The 15144-nt window shown below is 40.1% G+C and overlaps 1 protein-coding gene across 1 annotated transcript in view; it reads left to right on the top strand.

Moving 5' to 3' along the window:
* ift172 (intraflagellar transport 172) overlaps positions 1 to 15144 on the top strand; it is a 145086-nt gene that overhangs the window by 46418 nt on the left and 83524 nt on the right. The window contains exons 14-17 of the mRNA XM_033021383.1: positions 6156 to 6241; positions 8649 to 8761; positions 9707 to 9874; positions 12476 to 12612. Coding sequence (XP_032877274.1) covers positions 6156 to 6241; positions 8649 to 8761; positions 9707 to 9874; positions 12476 to 12612 — 504 coding nt within the window. The remainder of the gene's footprint in view (positions 1 to 6155; positions 6242 to 8648; positions 8762 to 9706; positions 9875 to 12475; positions 12613 to 15144) is intronic.

Below are 15144 nucleotides of genomic sequence, written 5' to 3'. Positions count from 1 at the left end.
CCAATTGTCTAGCACATGTTTGGGATATTGAGCAACTACAGGAAACTCAAAGCTCACAGGGTAAACATATACAGTGCCCTCCATAATGTTTGGGACAAAGACCCATCATTTATTTATTTGCCTCTGTACTCCACAATTTGAAATTTGTAATAGAAAAAAAAATCACATGTGGTTAAAGTGCACATTGTCAGATTTAAGGCCATTTTTATACATTTTGGTTTCACCATGTAGAAATTATAGCAGTGTTTCTACATAGTCTTCCCCATTTCAGGGAACCATAATGTTTGGGACACAGCAATGTCATGTAAATGAAAGTAGGTTGTTTAGTATTTTGTTGCATATCCTTTGCATGCAATAACTGCTTGAAGTCTTCGATTCATGCTCGATGCTCTGCCAGGCCTGTGTGCAGCCATCTTTAGCATATGCTTGTTTTGGGGGCTAGTCCCCTTCAGTTTTCTCTTCAGCATATAAAAGACATGCTCATTTGGGTTCAGATTGGTTGATTGAATTGGCCACCCAAGAATTGACCATTTTCTAGCTTTGAAAAACTCCTTTGTTGCTTTAGCAGTATGTTTTCGATCATTCTCTTGCTGTAGAATGAACCGCCGGCCAATGAGTTTTGAGGCATTTGTTTGAACTTGAGCAGATAGGATGTGTCTATACGCTTCAGAATTCATTATGCCACTCCCATCAGCAGTGAGCCAGTACCTTCAGCAGCCATACATGCCCAGGCCGTAACACCCCCACCACCATGTTTCACAGATGAGGTGGTATGCTTTGGATTATGGCAGTTCCTTCTCTCCTCCATAATTTGCTCTTGCCATCACTCCAATATAAGTTAATCTTCATCTCATCTGTCCACAAGAACTTTTTCCAGAACTGTGGTTACTCTTTTAAGTACTTCTTTGCAAACTGTAACCTGGCCACCCTATTTTTGCGGCTAACCAGTGGTTTTTATCTTGCAATGTAGCCTCTGTATTTATGTTCATTAAGTCTTCTGCGGAAAGTGGTAATTGACAAATCCACACCTGACTCCCGAAGAGTGTTTCTGATCTGTCGGACAGGTGTTTGGGATTTTTCTTTATTTTAGAGAGAATTCTTCTGTCATCAGCTGTGGAGGTCTTCCTTGGCCTGCCAGTCCCTTTGCAATTAATAAGCTCACCAGTGCTCTCTTTCTTCTTAATGATGTTCCAAACAGTTGATTTTGGTAAGCCTAAGGTTTGGCTGATGTCTCTAACAGTTTTATTCTTGTTTATCAGTCTCATAATTGCTTCTTTGACTTTCATTGGCACAACTTTGGTCCTCATGTTGATAAACAGCAATAAAAGTCTGCAAAGGTGATGGAAAGACTGGAGGAAAGATTAGGTGCTGAGAGCTCTCTTATACTTGCGTTAAGGAGGCAATTAAACACACCTGAGAAATTACAAACACCTGTGAAGGCATGTGTCCCAAACATCACGGTGCCCTGAAATGGGGAGATTATGCATAAACACAGCTGTAATTTTTACATGGTGAAACCAAAATGTATAAAAATACCCTTTAATAAAATCTGACAATGTGCACTTTAACCACATGTGATTTTTTTCTATTACAAATCTCAAATTGTGGACTACAGAGGCTAATAAATAAAAGATGGGTCTTTGTCCCAAACATTATGGAGGGTACTGTAAACTCCATATAGACATCACAAGAGTTCAGGCTGAAACTTTGATGAAGCAGATACAATAGTAGAATTTAAGAGAATTTAATTAGGACACCTGGTGTCCTAATATACTATTATGTATCTCCACCAATGAAATAAAGTTAAGAATATTTTGATTCAGTAATATTTTGAGAGAATCTTGTATTCTCCAGAACATATAATTATGGAGAGGGTCAGAACTGGACCTAGGGTTGAGGTTTTTAATTGGAGAAAGGCTAACTTTGAGGAGATGCGAAAGGATTTAAAAGGAGTGAATTGGGACATTTTGTTTTATGGGAAAGATATGGAAGAGAAAGAGGACATTTAAAGATGAAATTTTAAGAGTACAGAATCTTTATGTCCCTGTTCGGTTGAAAGGAAATAGTAAAAATTGGAAAGAGCCATGGTTTTCAAGGGAAATTGGACACTTGGTTCAGAAAAAAAGAGAGAGAGAGCATGGAGTAAATGAGGTGCTTGAGGAGTATAAAGAATGTAAAAATAATCTTAAGAAAGAAATTAGAAAAGCTAAAAGAAGATATGAGGTTGCTTTGGCAAGTAAGGTGAAAGTAAATCCAAAGGGTTTCTACAGCTATATTAATAGCAAAAGGATAACGAGGGATAAAATTGGTCCATTAGAGAGTCAGAGTGGACAGCTATCTGCAGAGCCAAAAGAGATGTGGGAGATATTGAACAATTTCTTTTCTTCGGTATTCACCAAGGAGAAGGATATTGAATTATGTAAGGTAAGGGAAACAAGTAGAGTAGCTATGGAAACTATGAGATTCAAAGAAGAGGAAGTACTGACACTTTTGAAAAATATAAAAGTGGATAAGTCTCCAGGTCCGGACAGGATATTCCCTAGGACATTGAGGGAAGTTAGTGTAGAAATAGCAGGGGCTATGACAGAAATATTTCAAAAGTCATTAGAAACGGGAATAGTGCCGGAGGATTGGCGTACTGCGCATGTTGTTCCATTGTTTAAAAAGGGTTCTAAGAGTAAACCTAGCAATTATAGACCTGTTAGTTTGACGTCAGTGGTGGGCAAATTAATGGAAAGGATACTTAGAGATAATATATATAAGCATCTGGATAAACAGGGTCTGATTAGGAACAGTCAACATGGATTTGTGCCTGGAAGGTCATGTTTGACTAATCTTCTTGAATTTTTTGAAGAGGTTACTCGGGAAATTGATGAGGGTAAAGCAGTGGATGTTGTATATATGGACTTCAGTAAGGCCTTTGACAAGGGTTCCTCATGGAAGGTTGGTTAAGAAGGTTCAATTGTTGGGTATTAATAGTGGAGTAGCAAGATGGATTCAACAGTGGCTGAATGGGAGATGCCAGAGAGTAATGGTGGATGGCTGTTTGTCTGGTTGGAGGCCAGTGACTAGTTGGGATGCCACAGGGATCTGTGTTGGGTCCACTGTTGTTTGTCATGTACATCAATTATCTGGATGATGGTGTGGTAAATTGGATTAGTAAGTATGCAGATGATACTAAGATAGGTGGTGTTGTGGATAATGAAGTAGTTTTTCAAAGTCTACAGAGAGATTTATGCCAGTTGGAAGAGTGGGCTGAAAGATGGCAGATGGAGTTTAATGCTGATAAGTGTGAGGTGCTACATCTTGGCAGGACAAATCAAAATAGGACGTACATGGTAAATGGTAGGGAATTGAAGAATGCAGTTGAACAGAGGGATCTAGGAATAACTGCACAGTTCCCTGAAGGTGGAATCTCATGTAGATAGGGTGGTAAAGAAAGCTTTTGGTGTGCTGGCCTTTATAAATCAGAGCATTGAGTATAGAAGTTGGGGTGTAATGTTAAAATTGTACAAGGCATTGGTGAGGCCAATTCTGGAGTATGGTGTACAATTTTGGTCGCATAATTATAGGAAGGATGTCAACAAAATAGAGAGAGTACAGAGGAGATTTACTAGAATGTTGCCTGGGTTTCAGCAACTAAGTTACAGAGAAAGGTTGAAAGTTAGGTCTTTATTCTTTGGAGCGCAGAAGGTTAAGGGGGACTTGATAGAGGTCTTTAAAATGATGAGAGGGATAGACAGAGTTGACGTGGATAAGCTTTTCCCACTGAGAGTAGGGAAGATTCAAACAAGAGGACCTGACTTGAGAATTAAGGGACAGAAGTTTAGGGGTAACATGAGGGGGAACTTCTTTGCTCAGAGAGTGGTAGCTGTGTGGAATGAGCTTCCAGTGAAGGTGGTGGAGGCAGGTTCAATTTTATCATTTAAAAATAAATTGGATAGTTATATGGACGGGAAAGGAATGGAGGGTTATGGTCTGAGTGCAGGTAGATGGGACTAGGGGAGAATACGTGTTAGGCACGGACTCGAAGGGCCAAGATGGCCTGTTTCCATGCTGTAATTGTTATATGGTTATATTTGCGAACCACCCTAGATAGTCAAAAGAAAATCCTTACAATTAAGGTTAATTATGATTGAGTTGGGATCTTGTTCTATATATGTTTACCATCTTGCCCCAAACTGATAAGTAGACTTCGACTTATTTGGAAGGTAGTCTTCTGACTTGAAGACTCTGCTTTATCTTTCAAGTATCATGAGTTTGATGAATGGCTGTATGGATGCCTCTGACTATTAATTACGTGTGTTGTGAACTAGTCATTATTAATGTCAGTGATGAGAAGAGACAAATGTAACATTCTTATTTGAATATAAAACAGTACAGCACAGGAACAGGCCCTTCTGCTCACAATTAAACTAATCACCTCTGCCTACACTTGATTCATATCCCTCCATTATCTGTAAATCCATGTGCCTCACCAAAATCCTCTTAAATTCTACTATTGTATCTGCTTTCACTACCACCCCGGGCAACGCTTTCCAGACTCCTACCACTTGCTTGGTATAATTTTACCCCTCACACCTTAAACCTACGCCTCCAGAAAAATAATCTGACTCCCTGCCCACTCATATTTTTTCTGTCTACCCACTCTCAATATTTCTATTAGATACATCAATGTTGTTAAGGGTCTTGACACTAACTGTATAGTTTCCCTTTACATTCAACCACCCAATGTGCAACACCTCACACTTGTTCTGATTAAACTCAGTTTGAAAATTCTGTGATAATTCCTGGAACTATACTTTGAGAGCCTTCCTCACTGTCTGCAACTCAGCCCATTTTGGTGTTGTCTGCAAACGTATGAATAAACCCATCTACATTTACGTCTATGTCATTTATATATATTACAAATATCAGTGATCGCAGCACGGATCCCTGCAGAATTCTACTGGTCGCAGACCTCCAGCCAGAATAACACTCTTCCACCACAACACTCTGTCTTCTATGAATACGCCAGTTCTGAAATGACCAACACCACATCGAATCTAAGCATCTTAATCGTCTGGATCAACCTACCATAAAGGACTTTTTCAAATGCCTCACTAAAATCCATGTATACATCCACTGCCCTACCTTCATCACCTTTGTCACCTCCTCAAAACATTCACTCAAGTTCATAGGACATGATCTGCCTCGGACAAGGCCATCCTAAATTAGACCATTCCCTTCCAAATTCAAGTAAATCCTAAACTTGAAGAGCCTTCTCCAATAAGTCCCAACCACTGATGTGGGGTTCACTTCCTTCTTACTGGAACACGCTGGTCCTGAACTCTGATTAGCTGGTCTTTAAATCACTTCCACATGTCGGATTTAGCCAATAACAACTGCTCCCAATGTCCAGACTTATCCTTATTCATAACTATCTTAAAACTTATGATCACTGTTCCCAAAATGTTCATCAACTGAAATACCAGTCATCAGGCCAGGTATGTTTCCCAATACAAGGTCCAGTATGGTCTCTGTTTGAGTTGTACTCTCTACATACTGTTTCTGGAAACCCTCTTGGATGTACCTAAAAAATTATGCTTCGTCTAAGCTTTTTCCACTAAGTCCTAGTCAATATTGGAAAAGTTCATATTGTTCTCTACAACAACCTTGGTGCTTTTGTGTAGTTTTGTTATCTGTCTCCATATCTGTTCCTCGATCTCCCATTGACTATTGGGAGGTTTATAGTATAATCCCATGATCAGAATGATTGCAGCTTTCTTATTTTTGAGCTCTATCCATGTTGCATCTGTGGAAGAACCTTCCAGTATGTCCACTCTGAGTGCCACTGTGACATTCTCCCTGATTAGTAAGAGAACTTCTCCAGCTCTTTGCATTCCTCTCTATCAAGTCTATAAGATCAAAACTCTGGAATGTTGAGCTGCTAGTCATATCCTTCTTGTAACAACATTTCCGTAATGGCCACAACATCATAGTTCCAAGCACTGATCTTGGCTCCAAAGTTCATTTGCTTTACCCACAATACTCCTTGCATCGAAATAAACACACTTTAGCCCATCAGTTTCATCTCGCTCTGCCAGTCCTTTCTTTGAGATTTACTGGTCATAATCTCAAATTCGATGGATTGTTTTTTCTCCTTGATTTTACAGTGTCCGTTTGAATGAACGCAAACAAAGAGGGATAGAAGATAATAAGAAATTGGCATACCTGGTTGATATTAAAACAATAGCAATTGGTAAGTCTCAAAATAATATTTTAATTTGATGATTAACAACTTATTTAAGGGTAATTTTATTTCTAGTTCAATAAGTAACATTTGTAGTTATACCTCTCAGTGCATGGAGCTATAAAAACGTGACCCTGTGTTTGAAATAAACTCTCAAGAATTTAGTGTTTGGCTCACCAGGTGCAACCCTCACAGCCTTGACCCCATTATAGATCCAACCAATATAATTAGAGTTCCTCAGGAGAAAACCACCAAGCACAAATAAAACCAGTGAGCAAATAAAACACTCCAACCTATTTTACTGATTCTTAAACGTTATCAAGTAAAACTGAATTTGTCATACCTTCCTTCTGCCAATGTTCAGTTAAGTTTTAGTCTTGTTTACCTTAGTTATTTGTTTATATTTGCAGTCAGCATTTATCTTCAGCATAAACATTAACAAGAATATTATACAACTTCCCAATTGCCTTTATTCTTTGCTTGGGTAGTGTTAATTGTGTGTAAATCCTACATGGTTTATGTGGGGATTTTCCAATATTTTTCATAACCACTGGTATAATACATATTACACAGGAATGTGAAAACCTCCGCCTGCATATATGAACTGCCTTTATTCTAATCATTTTCTTGGAATATATATTTTGTATTCTGGACACTTAGTGAGTCTAGAAGTTGGCAGGTCATGTTACAGTTGTATAAGACGTTGATGAGGCCACAATTATTGTATTGTGTTCAGTTTTGGTCACCATGTTATAGGAAAAGTGTCAAGCTGGAAAGGATGCAGAGAAGATTTACAAGGATGTTGCCAGGACTCGATGGCCTGAGCTATAGGGAGAGGTTGAACAGGCTATGACTTTATTCCTTGGAGCATAGGAGGATGAGGGGTGATTTTATAGGGGTGTACAAAGTCATGGGAGGAATAGATTGGATAAATGTACAGTGTCTTTTGACCAAAGTAGGCGAATCGAGAACCAGAGGACATAGGTTTAAGGTGAGGGGGGACGAAAGATTTCATAGGAACCTAAGCGGTAACTTTTTTACATAAAGGATGGTGGGTATATGGAAAGGGCTGCTGGAGCATGAGAATGGAGAATGAGCTGCTGCATGTACAATCACAACAAGAGACATTTGTACAGGTACATGGATAGGATAGGTTTGGAGGATTCTACACCAGGTGTGGACCCGTTGGGCCCGTCCCCCAAGGCAATATTCCACCATTGACCCATAGCCCTAAACGGCGCAGGTACGGCTGAGGGGTTCCCGTTGTGACGCCAGAGATCCCTGTTGTGACACGACAACCCTCCCCAACTACGCCTCGCGATCCCTCTTCGTACCCCTATTTTCCTCCATTCCCCCTCATCCCGAGCACTCCCTGCCCTTCCTCTTCACCCTCCCTCTTCTTTCCCCTCTACTCCTCCCCTTCCCTACTCCCTCCCTCACCTCTCCCTCCCTTTCCTTTCCCCTACCCTCAGTCACTCCCTCCCTCCCTCCCTCCCTCCATAACCCCTCTCCCCTCCCTACCCCCTTCCTCTCCCTCTATCTCCCTGCACCTCCACTCCTCACCTCCCCCCTATTCCACCCCAACTCTCCCTCCTCACCTCCCCCACTGCCCTCCTCTCCCTCTATCTCCCACTCCTTACCTCCCCACTCCCCCCCTCCCTCCTCTCCCTCTACCCCCCCGGTACAGGTAAAATGATAAGATAGGTTTAGAGGATATGGGCCAAGCGCAGGCAGGTGGGACTAGTCTGGGCATGTTGGTTGGCGTGGGCAAGTTGGGCCAAAGGCCCTGTTTCCATGCTGTATGACTAGTATAGTTTATTTCATTAGGATAATTGCTTAGTTTATGTAACTAATGACAATTAATTCTCAAATCAAAAATTGTGAGCTTCTTAATATTTCTTTGACTGTCAAAAACAGTATGACTCCATGAATATTTATGACTTGGCCAATGATTTGCAATGACTGAATTTAAGAGGAGGGGAAGCATAATACAAGATAAAAGGCCTTGAGATTTAATTGTGTAGCATTGTATTCTTCAACGTTGTGCATCTGAAAATCATTCACGTCTTCAGAGGAAAATAGGTGCGTTAATCTTTTAATCGAATTGCCCTACTTGTGAAATTCAACCAGGCAATTTCAGTTACAAATAATTGAGTGCTGCTTGACGTAGCAGTATGATTTAAAGGGGCAGATTCCAGCCTAGCCCTGGGAAGCTGACTCAAAATGGTCCACTTTAATTTTCTAAGTCTTTGGTCATCAGTCACCATCTATGCCCTATCCCTCAATCGCCAATTTACCCACACAACCCATTCTGTACAACCCACCCCCTCTACCTTGTCTTGCCTATAGACTGATAGCAAGGTGTACAACAGGCAGTGATTAAAATATTCTGAAATATTATGGTTTTTTTCCCCAGTGGATCTATTATCTGGTTATAACTTGGGTGCTGTCAGCCATGATACAAAGATTGACTGGTTAGAGCTGAATGAGACTGGCCGCAAGCTGCTTTTCAGAGACAAAAAACTCGGTGTAAGTTCTGCTATTTTTTACATAATGTAAAATAGGTTAATATCTGCAAGATTCACATTCATACAACAGGCACTGTGGCAAGTAATATAATTATCAGTTTTGTTTAATGTTGGCTTTAATGAATAAAACTTGCATGATATTAGCACTGCCTCTTCTATCCAGAAATTAGTTACATAAAATTGATTGTGTGGTATTGCAGTGCAGCAATTTGAAATATTTGTTAATGCACTGGGAAAGACCGACTGTGGCGATGTCTTCACACTGACATGATGCTTCTGTAAGGGTAGAGAAATAAGGACAGACATTCCTTAAGGGCCTGTCTACAGGCAGCTACAGGCGACTAGGCTGTTGCCGGGGTGTCGCCTGTATGGTTGTGAGTAGTCTCCTCAGTCGCCCAAAGAGTTGTAGCGTCTTTCTGGTCTTTCTGGTTGCCGCTGGACTTTCAACATGTTGGAAATTTTTCGGAGACAGTCGGCGACAGTCGGTTTGACGCCAATGAGCGTAGCTTGACTTCTCTTGTCGTAGGTGCTGTCGTAGTTGTCGCCAGGTTAACGTAGGTTGTCGCCAAGTGACGTAGGTTGTCACCGGTGCTGACTTTTTTTGTTGTTAAAGTTATGATTATATTTCAAATTTTATGTCGAAGGGGGGGGGGGTCCAGTCGCCGGTTTTTCAGCGTATGACAATCGCCGGCATTCGCCTAAAAATAGCCTAAGTGGGACAGGCCCTTTCTATTGCTTAAAAGATTTCTATTGCTTAAAAAGTACACAACCAAATAACAGGTGGGTGAAGAGAATAATCTCTCTTTGAATGCACAGACCATACTTACTAAAATTGTAATTAAAACTGAAATTCTGAAAGCATATTGCAACTTTACCTGTTTTCATAACACGTAGAATTGGAAATTAAAAAATCATTCTATTACAATGATTCTTTTCTGCCCTGCAGCTGCACCTATTTGATATAGAAGACAACACAAAGACAACAATCTTGAATTATTGCACCTATGTTCAATGGGTACCAGGTAGTGATGTAGCAGTGGCCCAAAATCGTGGAAATCTGTGTGTATGGTACAATATTGATTCTCCTGAGCGAATTACGATGTTTCCACTTAAGGTATTTTTAAAAAAATGGAAGGAAATAATTTGAACATTTGTGATGCTAGCAATGTAACGTTTCTGAGAGGACTGTTTTGTAGACATTACTAAACTATGAAATGTACTGAAAATTAAAAAGCTACAGATCCTGGAAATTTGAAATATAAACAGAATGTGGGAGAAACATTTACCTGTGGAAAAGAAACATAGTTAACATTACCTATTGAATGTTTCCAGTATTTTCAGTTTTTATATGAAATCTTAATCTTACTGCAACATCTATATTTTTAAAAAATTGACAAAACCATTGTTTTTATTTAACACAATCATAATATTAAATAGTGAGCAGTTTTGTGCAGCTTATCCAAGAAAGGATGTGCTAGCTGGAGAAGGTCCAGAGGAGGTTTATGAGAATGATCTCGAGGATGATTGGGTTAACGTATGATTTATATTTTTTACGGCACTGGGCTTGTTCTCGCTGGTACTTAGAAGGTTGAGGGGCGGCCTCATTGAAACCTACAGAATAGTGAAAGGCCTAGATACAGTGATGTGGAGAGCATGTTTCCACTAGTATGAGAGTCTATGACCAGAGGACACAGCCTCAGAATAAAAGGGCGGATCTTTAGAAATGAGATTTATTTAGTCAGAGGGTGGTGAATCTATGGAATTCATTGCCGCTGATGGCTGTGGAGGCTAAGTCATTGGGTACTTTTGAGGCGGACTTTGACAGATTCTTGATTAGTAAGTGAGCCAAGGGTTATGGGGAGAAAAGAGAATGGGGTTGAGAGGGAAAGATTGATCAGTCACAATTAAAAGGCGGAGTAGACGAAATGGGCTGAATGGCCTAATTCTGATCTTATGATTTATGAACTTATGAAGTGTTTTTATTTCAACCTGGATATATTTTAACAGTAATTATAATATGTAGATAAATACATGATGCTAAAATCAGAACAAAATCTTTGCTGTTTTAGAAGTCTTTATTAATTGAGTAGAAACATTGATTAAGATAAAACATTTAACTTTTATTTAAAAATTGAATGATATTGTTCATCTGCTGAATTGAGTTGGAGAGGCCACCACCGGCAGATTGGCCAACCATTTGGGAGGGATTAAATTATAAATTATAGAGCAGCACCACAAGGGTGCAAATAATCTTTGGATCATTAGTTGAGCCACAAAGAAATTGGCATATGATTAATAGGAACAAGAATTAAAAGCTTGGATCAAAGATTGGTGTGGGAGAAGTGGATTTTTACTTGTGGGATGCAGGTATGAATAGCAATTTTAATAATAATATTAATACCATTGCATATGCAGTGCATTCAGAAAGTATTCAGACCCCTTCACCTTTTTCACATTTTATTACGTTACAGCCTTATTTCAAAATGGATTAAATTCATTTTTTAAATCATCAATCTACACACAATACCCCAGAATGAAGAAGCGAAAACAGGTGTTTAGAAATGTTTGCAAAGTAATTAAAAAGAAATAACTGAAATATCACATTTACATAAATATTCAGACCCTTTGCTATGACACTCAAAATTGAGCTTAGGTTCATCCTGTTTCCATTGATAATCCTTGAGATGTTTCTACAACTTGATTGGAGTCCACCAGTGGTAAATTAAAAAGATTGGACATGATTTGGAAAGGCACACACCTGTCTATATAAGTTCATACAGTTGACAGTGCATGTCAGAGCAAATACCAAGCCATGAAGACGAAGGAATTGTCCCTAGACCTCAAAGACAGGATTGTGTCGAGACACAGATCTGCGGAAGGGTATAAAATAATTTCTGCAGCATTTCTGGTCCCGAAGAGCACAGTGGCCTCCATCATTCTTAAATGGAAGAATTTTGGAACCACCAGGACTCTTCATAGAGCTGGCCGCCTGACCAAACTGAGCAATCGGGGGAGTAGGGCCTTGGTCAGGGAAGTGACCAAGAACCCGATGGTCACTCTGACAGAGCTCCGGAGTTCCTCTGTGGAGATGGGAGAACCTTCCAGAAGGACAACTATATCTGCAGCATTTCACCAATCAGGCCTTTATGGTAGAGTGGCCAGATGGAAGCCACTCCTCAGTAAAAGGCACATGACAGCCCGCTTGGAGTTTGCCAAAAGGCATGAGAAACAAGATTCTCTAGTCTGATAAAACCAAGATTGAATTCTTTGGCCTGTAATAGAACTGTAATCATTGGTCCCTAAATGCTTGTCTATTGACATTTCAGTTATTTGCCCTGCCCAATTCTCTAAGTCAAGCTTTGCTGTCTTCCTTGAAGGGCCCTCTACATATTACTTGAGAAAACTTTTGTGAACACATTTAGGGGAATAGAACAGGTGACATGCGGTAATGACAATGTCCTGATAATTTTACACATCATTGGATATTCAATCTGGCATTTCTAGGAATTGTCACACTTTTTGTATTGGGGCAAATGGGACAACGTTATTCCCCATACAATTGATGGCCATTCCCAGAATAATCAGGCTAAATCCCTGTCCAGTAAAACCCTTGCATGGTTTTATCTATTTTGGATCCTCTCATGAATGCACCCTGCCATTTCCCACCAAGCAAAAACGCTGACCTTTTCCTTATTTTGTAATCTTTTTTCCACAGGGAGATATTGTAGATCTGGAGCGAAGTAATGGTAAAACAGAAGTAATAGTCACTGAGGGAGTGAATACTATTTCTTATACTCTGGATGAAGGGCTGATTGAGTTTGGCACAGCAATTGATGATGGAGATTATAATAGGTTGGTGCTGAATGTTACTTATTATAGGAAAAACCTTTTTCTGAAATTGTTTATTTTCTAAAAGCTGCTGCTTCATTTCTCTTGGATTATATTCAGATTGAAATGACCTGATGGTATATGTGGGAATTGTTTGCACAGTTTATGTACTAGAAACAAATAATTTTAATGTAATTTTAGCGGGGGAAAAATGGGTTCAGATCGTTTCTATTGTATCAAGGAGTTTTAATGGCTTAATATTTTGAAATACAGTGCAAACTAATTTACTGAAACAATGGAAATACATAGTTTATTTATATGTGTCATACTTAATAGACATTCTTCTGAAAGTATGAAAAATTAAAAAATTACGTAGAATTTTGATCAAGTTTCATTTTTGGATCCTCAGAAAAAAAATCAGCGGGCCTAATTATAAATACACCAAAAAATTAACTATGTCTTTTCACTGAATGTTCAATTATTTTGTACTTACTTAAATGGTCCTCATGAGGAGCTTTTAAATGTGATAAATCTCAATAACCATGCTGGTTTTCATTATCTGGTTCTAACTGTGATGATTCTTATCTGAATCAATCCCTCTCATGTAGAAGCAGGATATCCTCTAAACTAGTTAGATTTGAGAATTTGTACTCAATCTGATGTTCTTCATTCTTTGCACACTGATGTGCAATGCAGACAATCACATCTAGCTTTTAATACTAATCTAATGCCAACACTATGCCTGACACAATTGGAAGTGGGTGGGATATGATGCCCAACAAAGAGTCTTCTGCTCAACAAGAATGTTAATTTATTTAATCAATAATCTATTTTAACAGCAGTCGAGGCAATCTATAGCCACCTCTCCAGTTAAAAATGAGGTTATTTCTGCGGGAAAATTGAATCATTAAAGGCGAGTTAAATATAAATTATGTTTAAAATATGTCTCTTCCAATAATGTGGGGACCGGGCTTGGTTGACAGAGGTTGAATTATCCAGAAAAAGACACAAAATACTGGAGTAAGTTAGCCATTCAGGCAGCGTTTCTAGAGGACATGGATTGGTGATGTTTTGATTCGGAACCCTTCTTCAGACTGATGGTGGTGGAGAAAGCTGGAAGAGAGGAGGGACAGGACAAAGCTTGGCGAGTGGTAGGTGAGCACAGGTAATGGGGGGTTTTGACAAGTGGACAGTTGAACAAAGGCTAGAAATGAAAAGATAAAAGGTGTGAGATAAGGATAGAATAACTGAATAGTAAAGCCCCTGTCACACTTTCAAGACCTCCTACGACCTTCCACGACTATGTCTACGACCTCCAAAGACTATGTTGAAAACCTCCCACGACTATGAAGAAGACCTCCTTTGACCTCCTTCAACAATGTTGAAGACTGGCTTCGACCATGTACGTTTTACTGCTGTTTGCAGTAGCCCTTTTGCTTCAGCAGCTTTTAAGAAAGGCAGAAGGGGAAGAGCAAGGGTAAAGAGGAAGCACAAGAAGAAGTCTCAATGGGTGAATGGAGATGATGTGATGGACTATCCCAGTATACCCGATGACTGGAAGAGAGTGGCACTGGGCTTTGACAAAAGATGGAACTTCGAGCACACATGGCAAGCATGCCATTCTTGTCCCTGTTCCTGTACCACTCATTTTCTTTTTTCGTACAGGATGGCATTCTGCTGGAACCATTCCTCAAGGTCCCCCTCCTGCTGCCTGGTGAAGGTGTAGGGCATAACCTTCCTCCAGCCCTCACCACCAATGGGGCATCTGCCTCTGATGCTGTGTCAGACACAGGAGAAAGGGCTGCTTTGCTGCCTTCAAATTCGGCACGGACTAGAAGGGTCGAGATGGCCTGTTTCCGTGCTGTAATTGTTATATGGTTAAATGAGGCAGTGAAGGATGGGGTGGTGGTGGGGATGTATACTACCACCCTGGTCTCCTCCTCCAGGGGTCTCTTATGCAGGGCTACCTCCTGTGGCATCACCTGCCACTCATCCTTTTGGGTGGGCAACACCTACATGGCTGTTTTTTTTTTTAGGGTTGTACCCTCCCCCTGCGCTGCTGCCTTTTTGGTGCCATCTCTAAAACACGTCTCCTCTCCAAAAAACTCTCCAGCTATGAATGAACATGCCTTGGAGTGACTGAGGTGACGTTCTGCTGTTTAACCTTTTTTTCTACTGACCTTTTTTTCACCCCGGAGCTATTACCTTCGACTGCCTCCGACCACGTACGACTACCTATGACTAGCATCACAACCTACTACGACCTACTTACGAGTAAAAAGTATTGATTTTTTTCCATGCCGACCTTTTTTTTTTACTCGTGGCCATTTTTTATCAGGCTAGAAAAAATGCCACGACCTACTTGATGCCACGACTACCTACCACTAGCATCACGACCTACTACAACCTACCTACGACCTCCTACGACCTCATGGCGACCATGGTGCGAGTATGAGTCAAGGGCAAACTCGTCAGAATTAGGTCATGAAAGTGGGACGGGCTTAAAGCTAGAGAAAGGAATATAGATGGAAGTAACTAATTGAAAGATGGGAAAAG

This window comes from Amblyraja radiata, chromosome 5, assembly GCF_010909765.2.
Source record: "Amblyraja radiata isolate CabotCenter1 chromosome 5, sAmbRad1.1.pri, whole genome shotgun sequence".
Classification (NCBI taxonomy): Eukaryota; Metazoa; Chordata; class Chondrichthyes; order Rajiformes; family Rajidae; genus Amblyraja; species Amblyraja radiata.
Note: the sequence above shows the minus strand (reverse complement) of the source record. Positions and strands in the feature narration are given on the sequence as shown.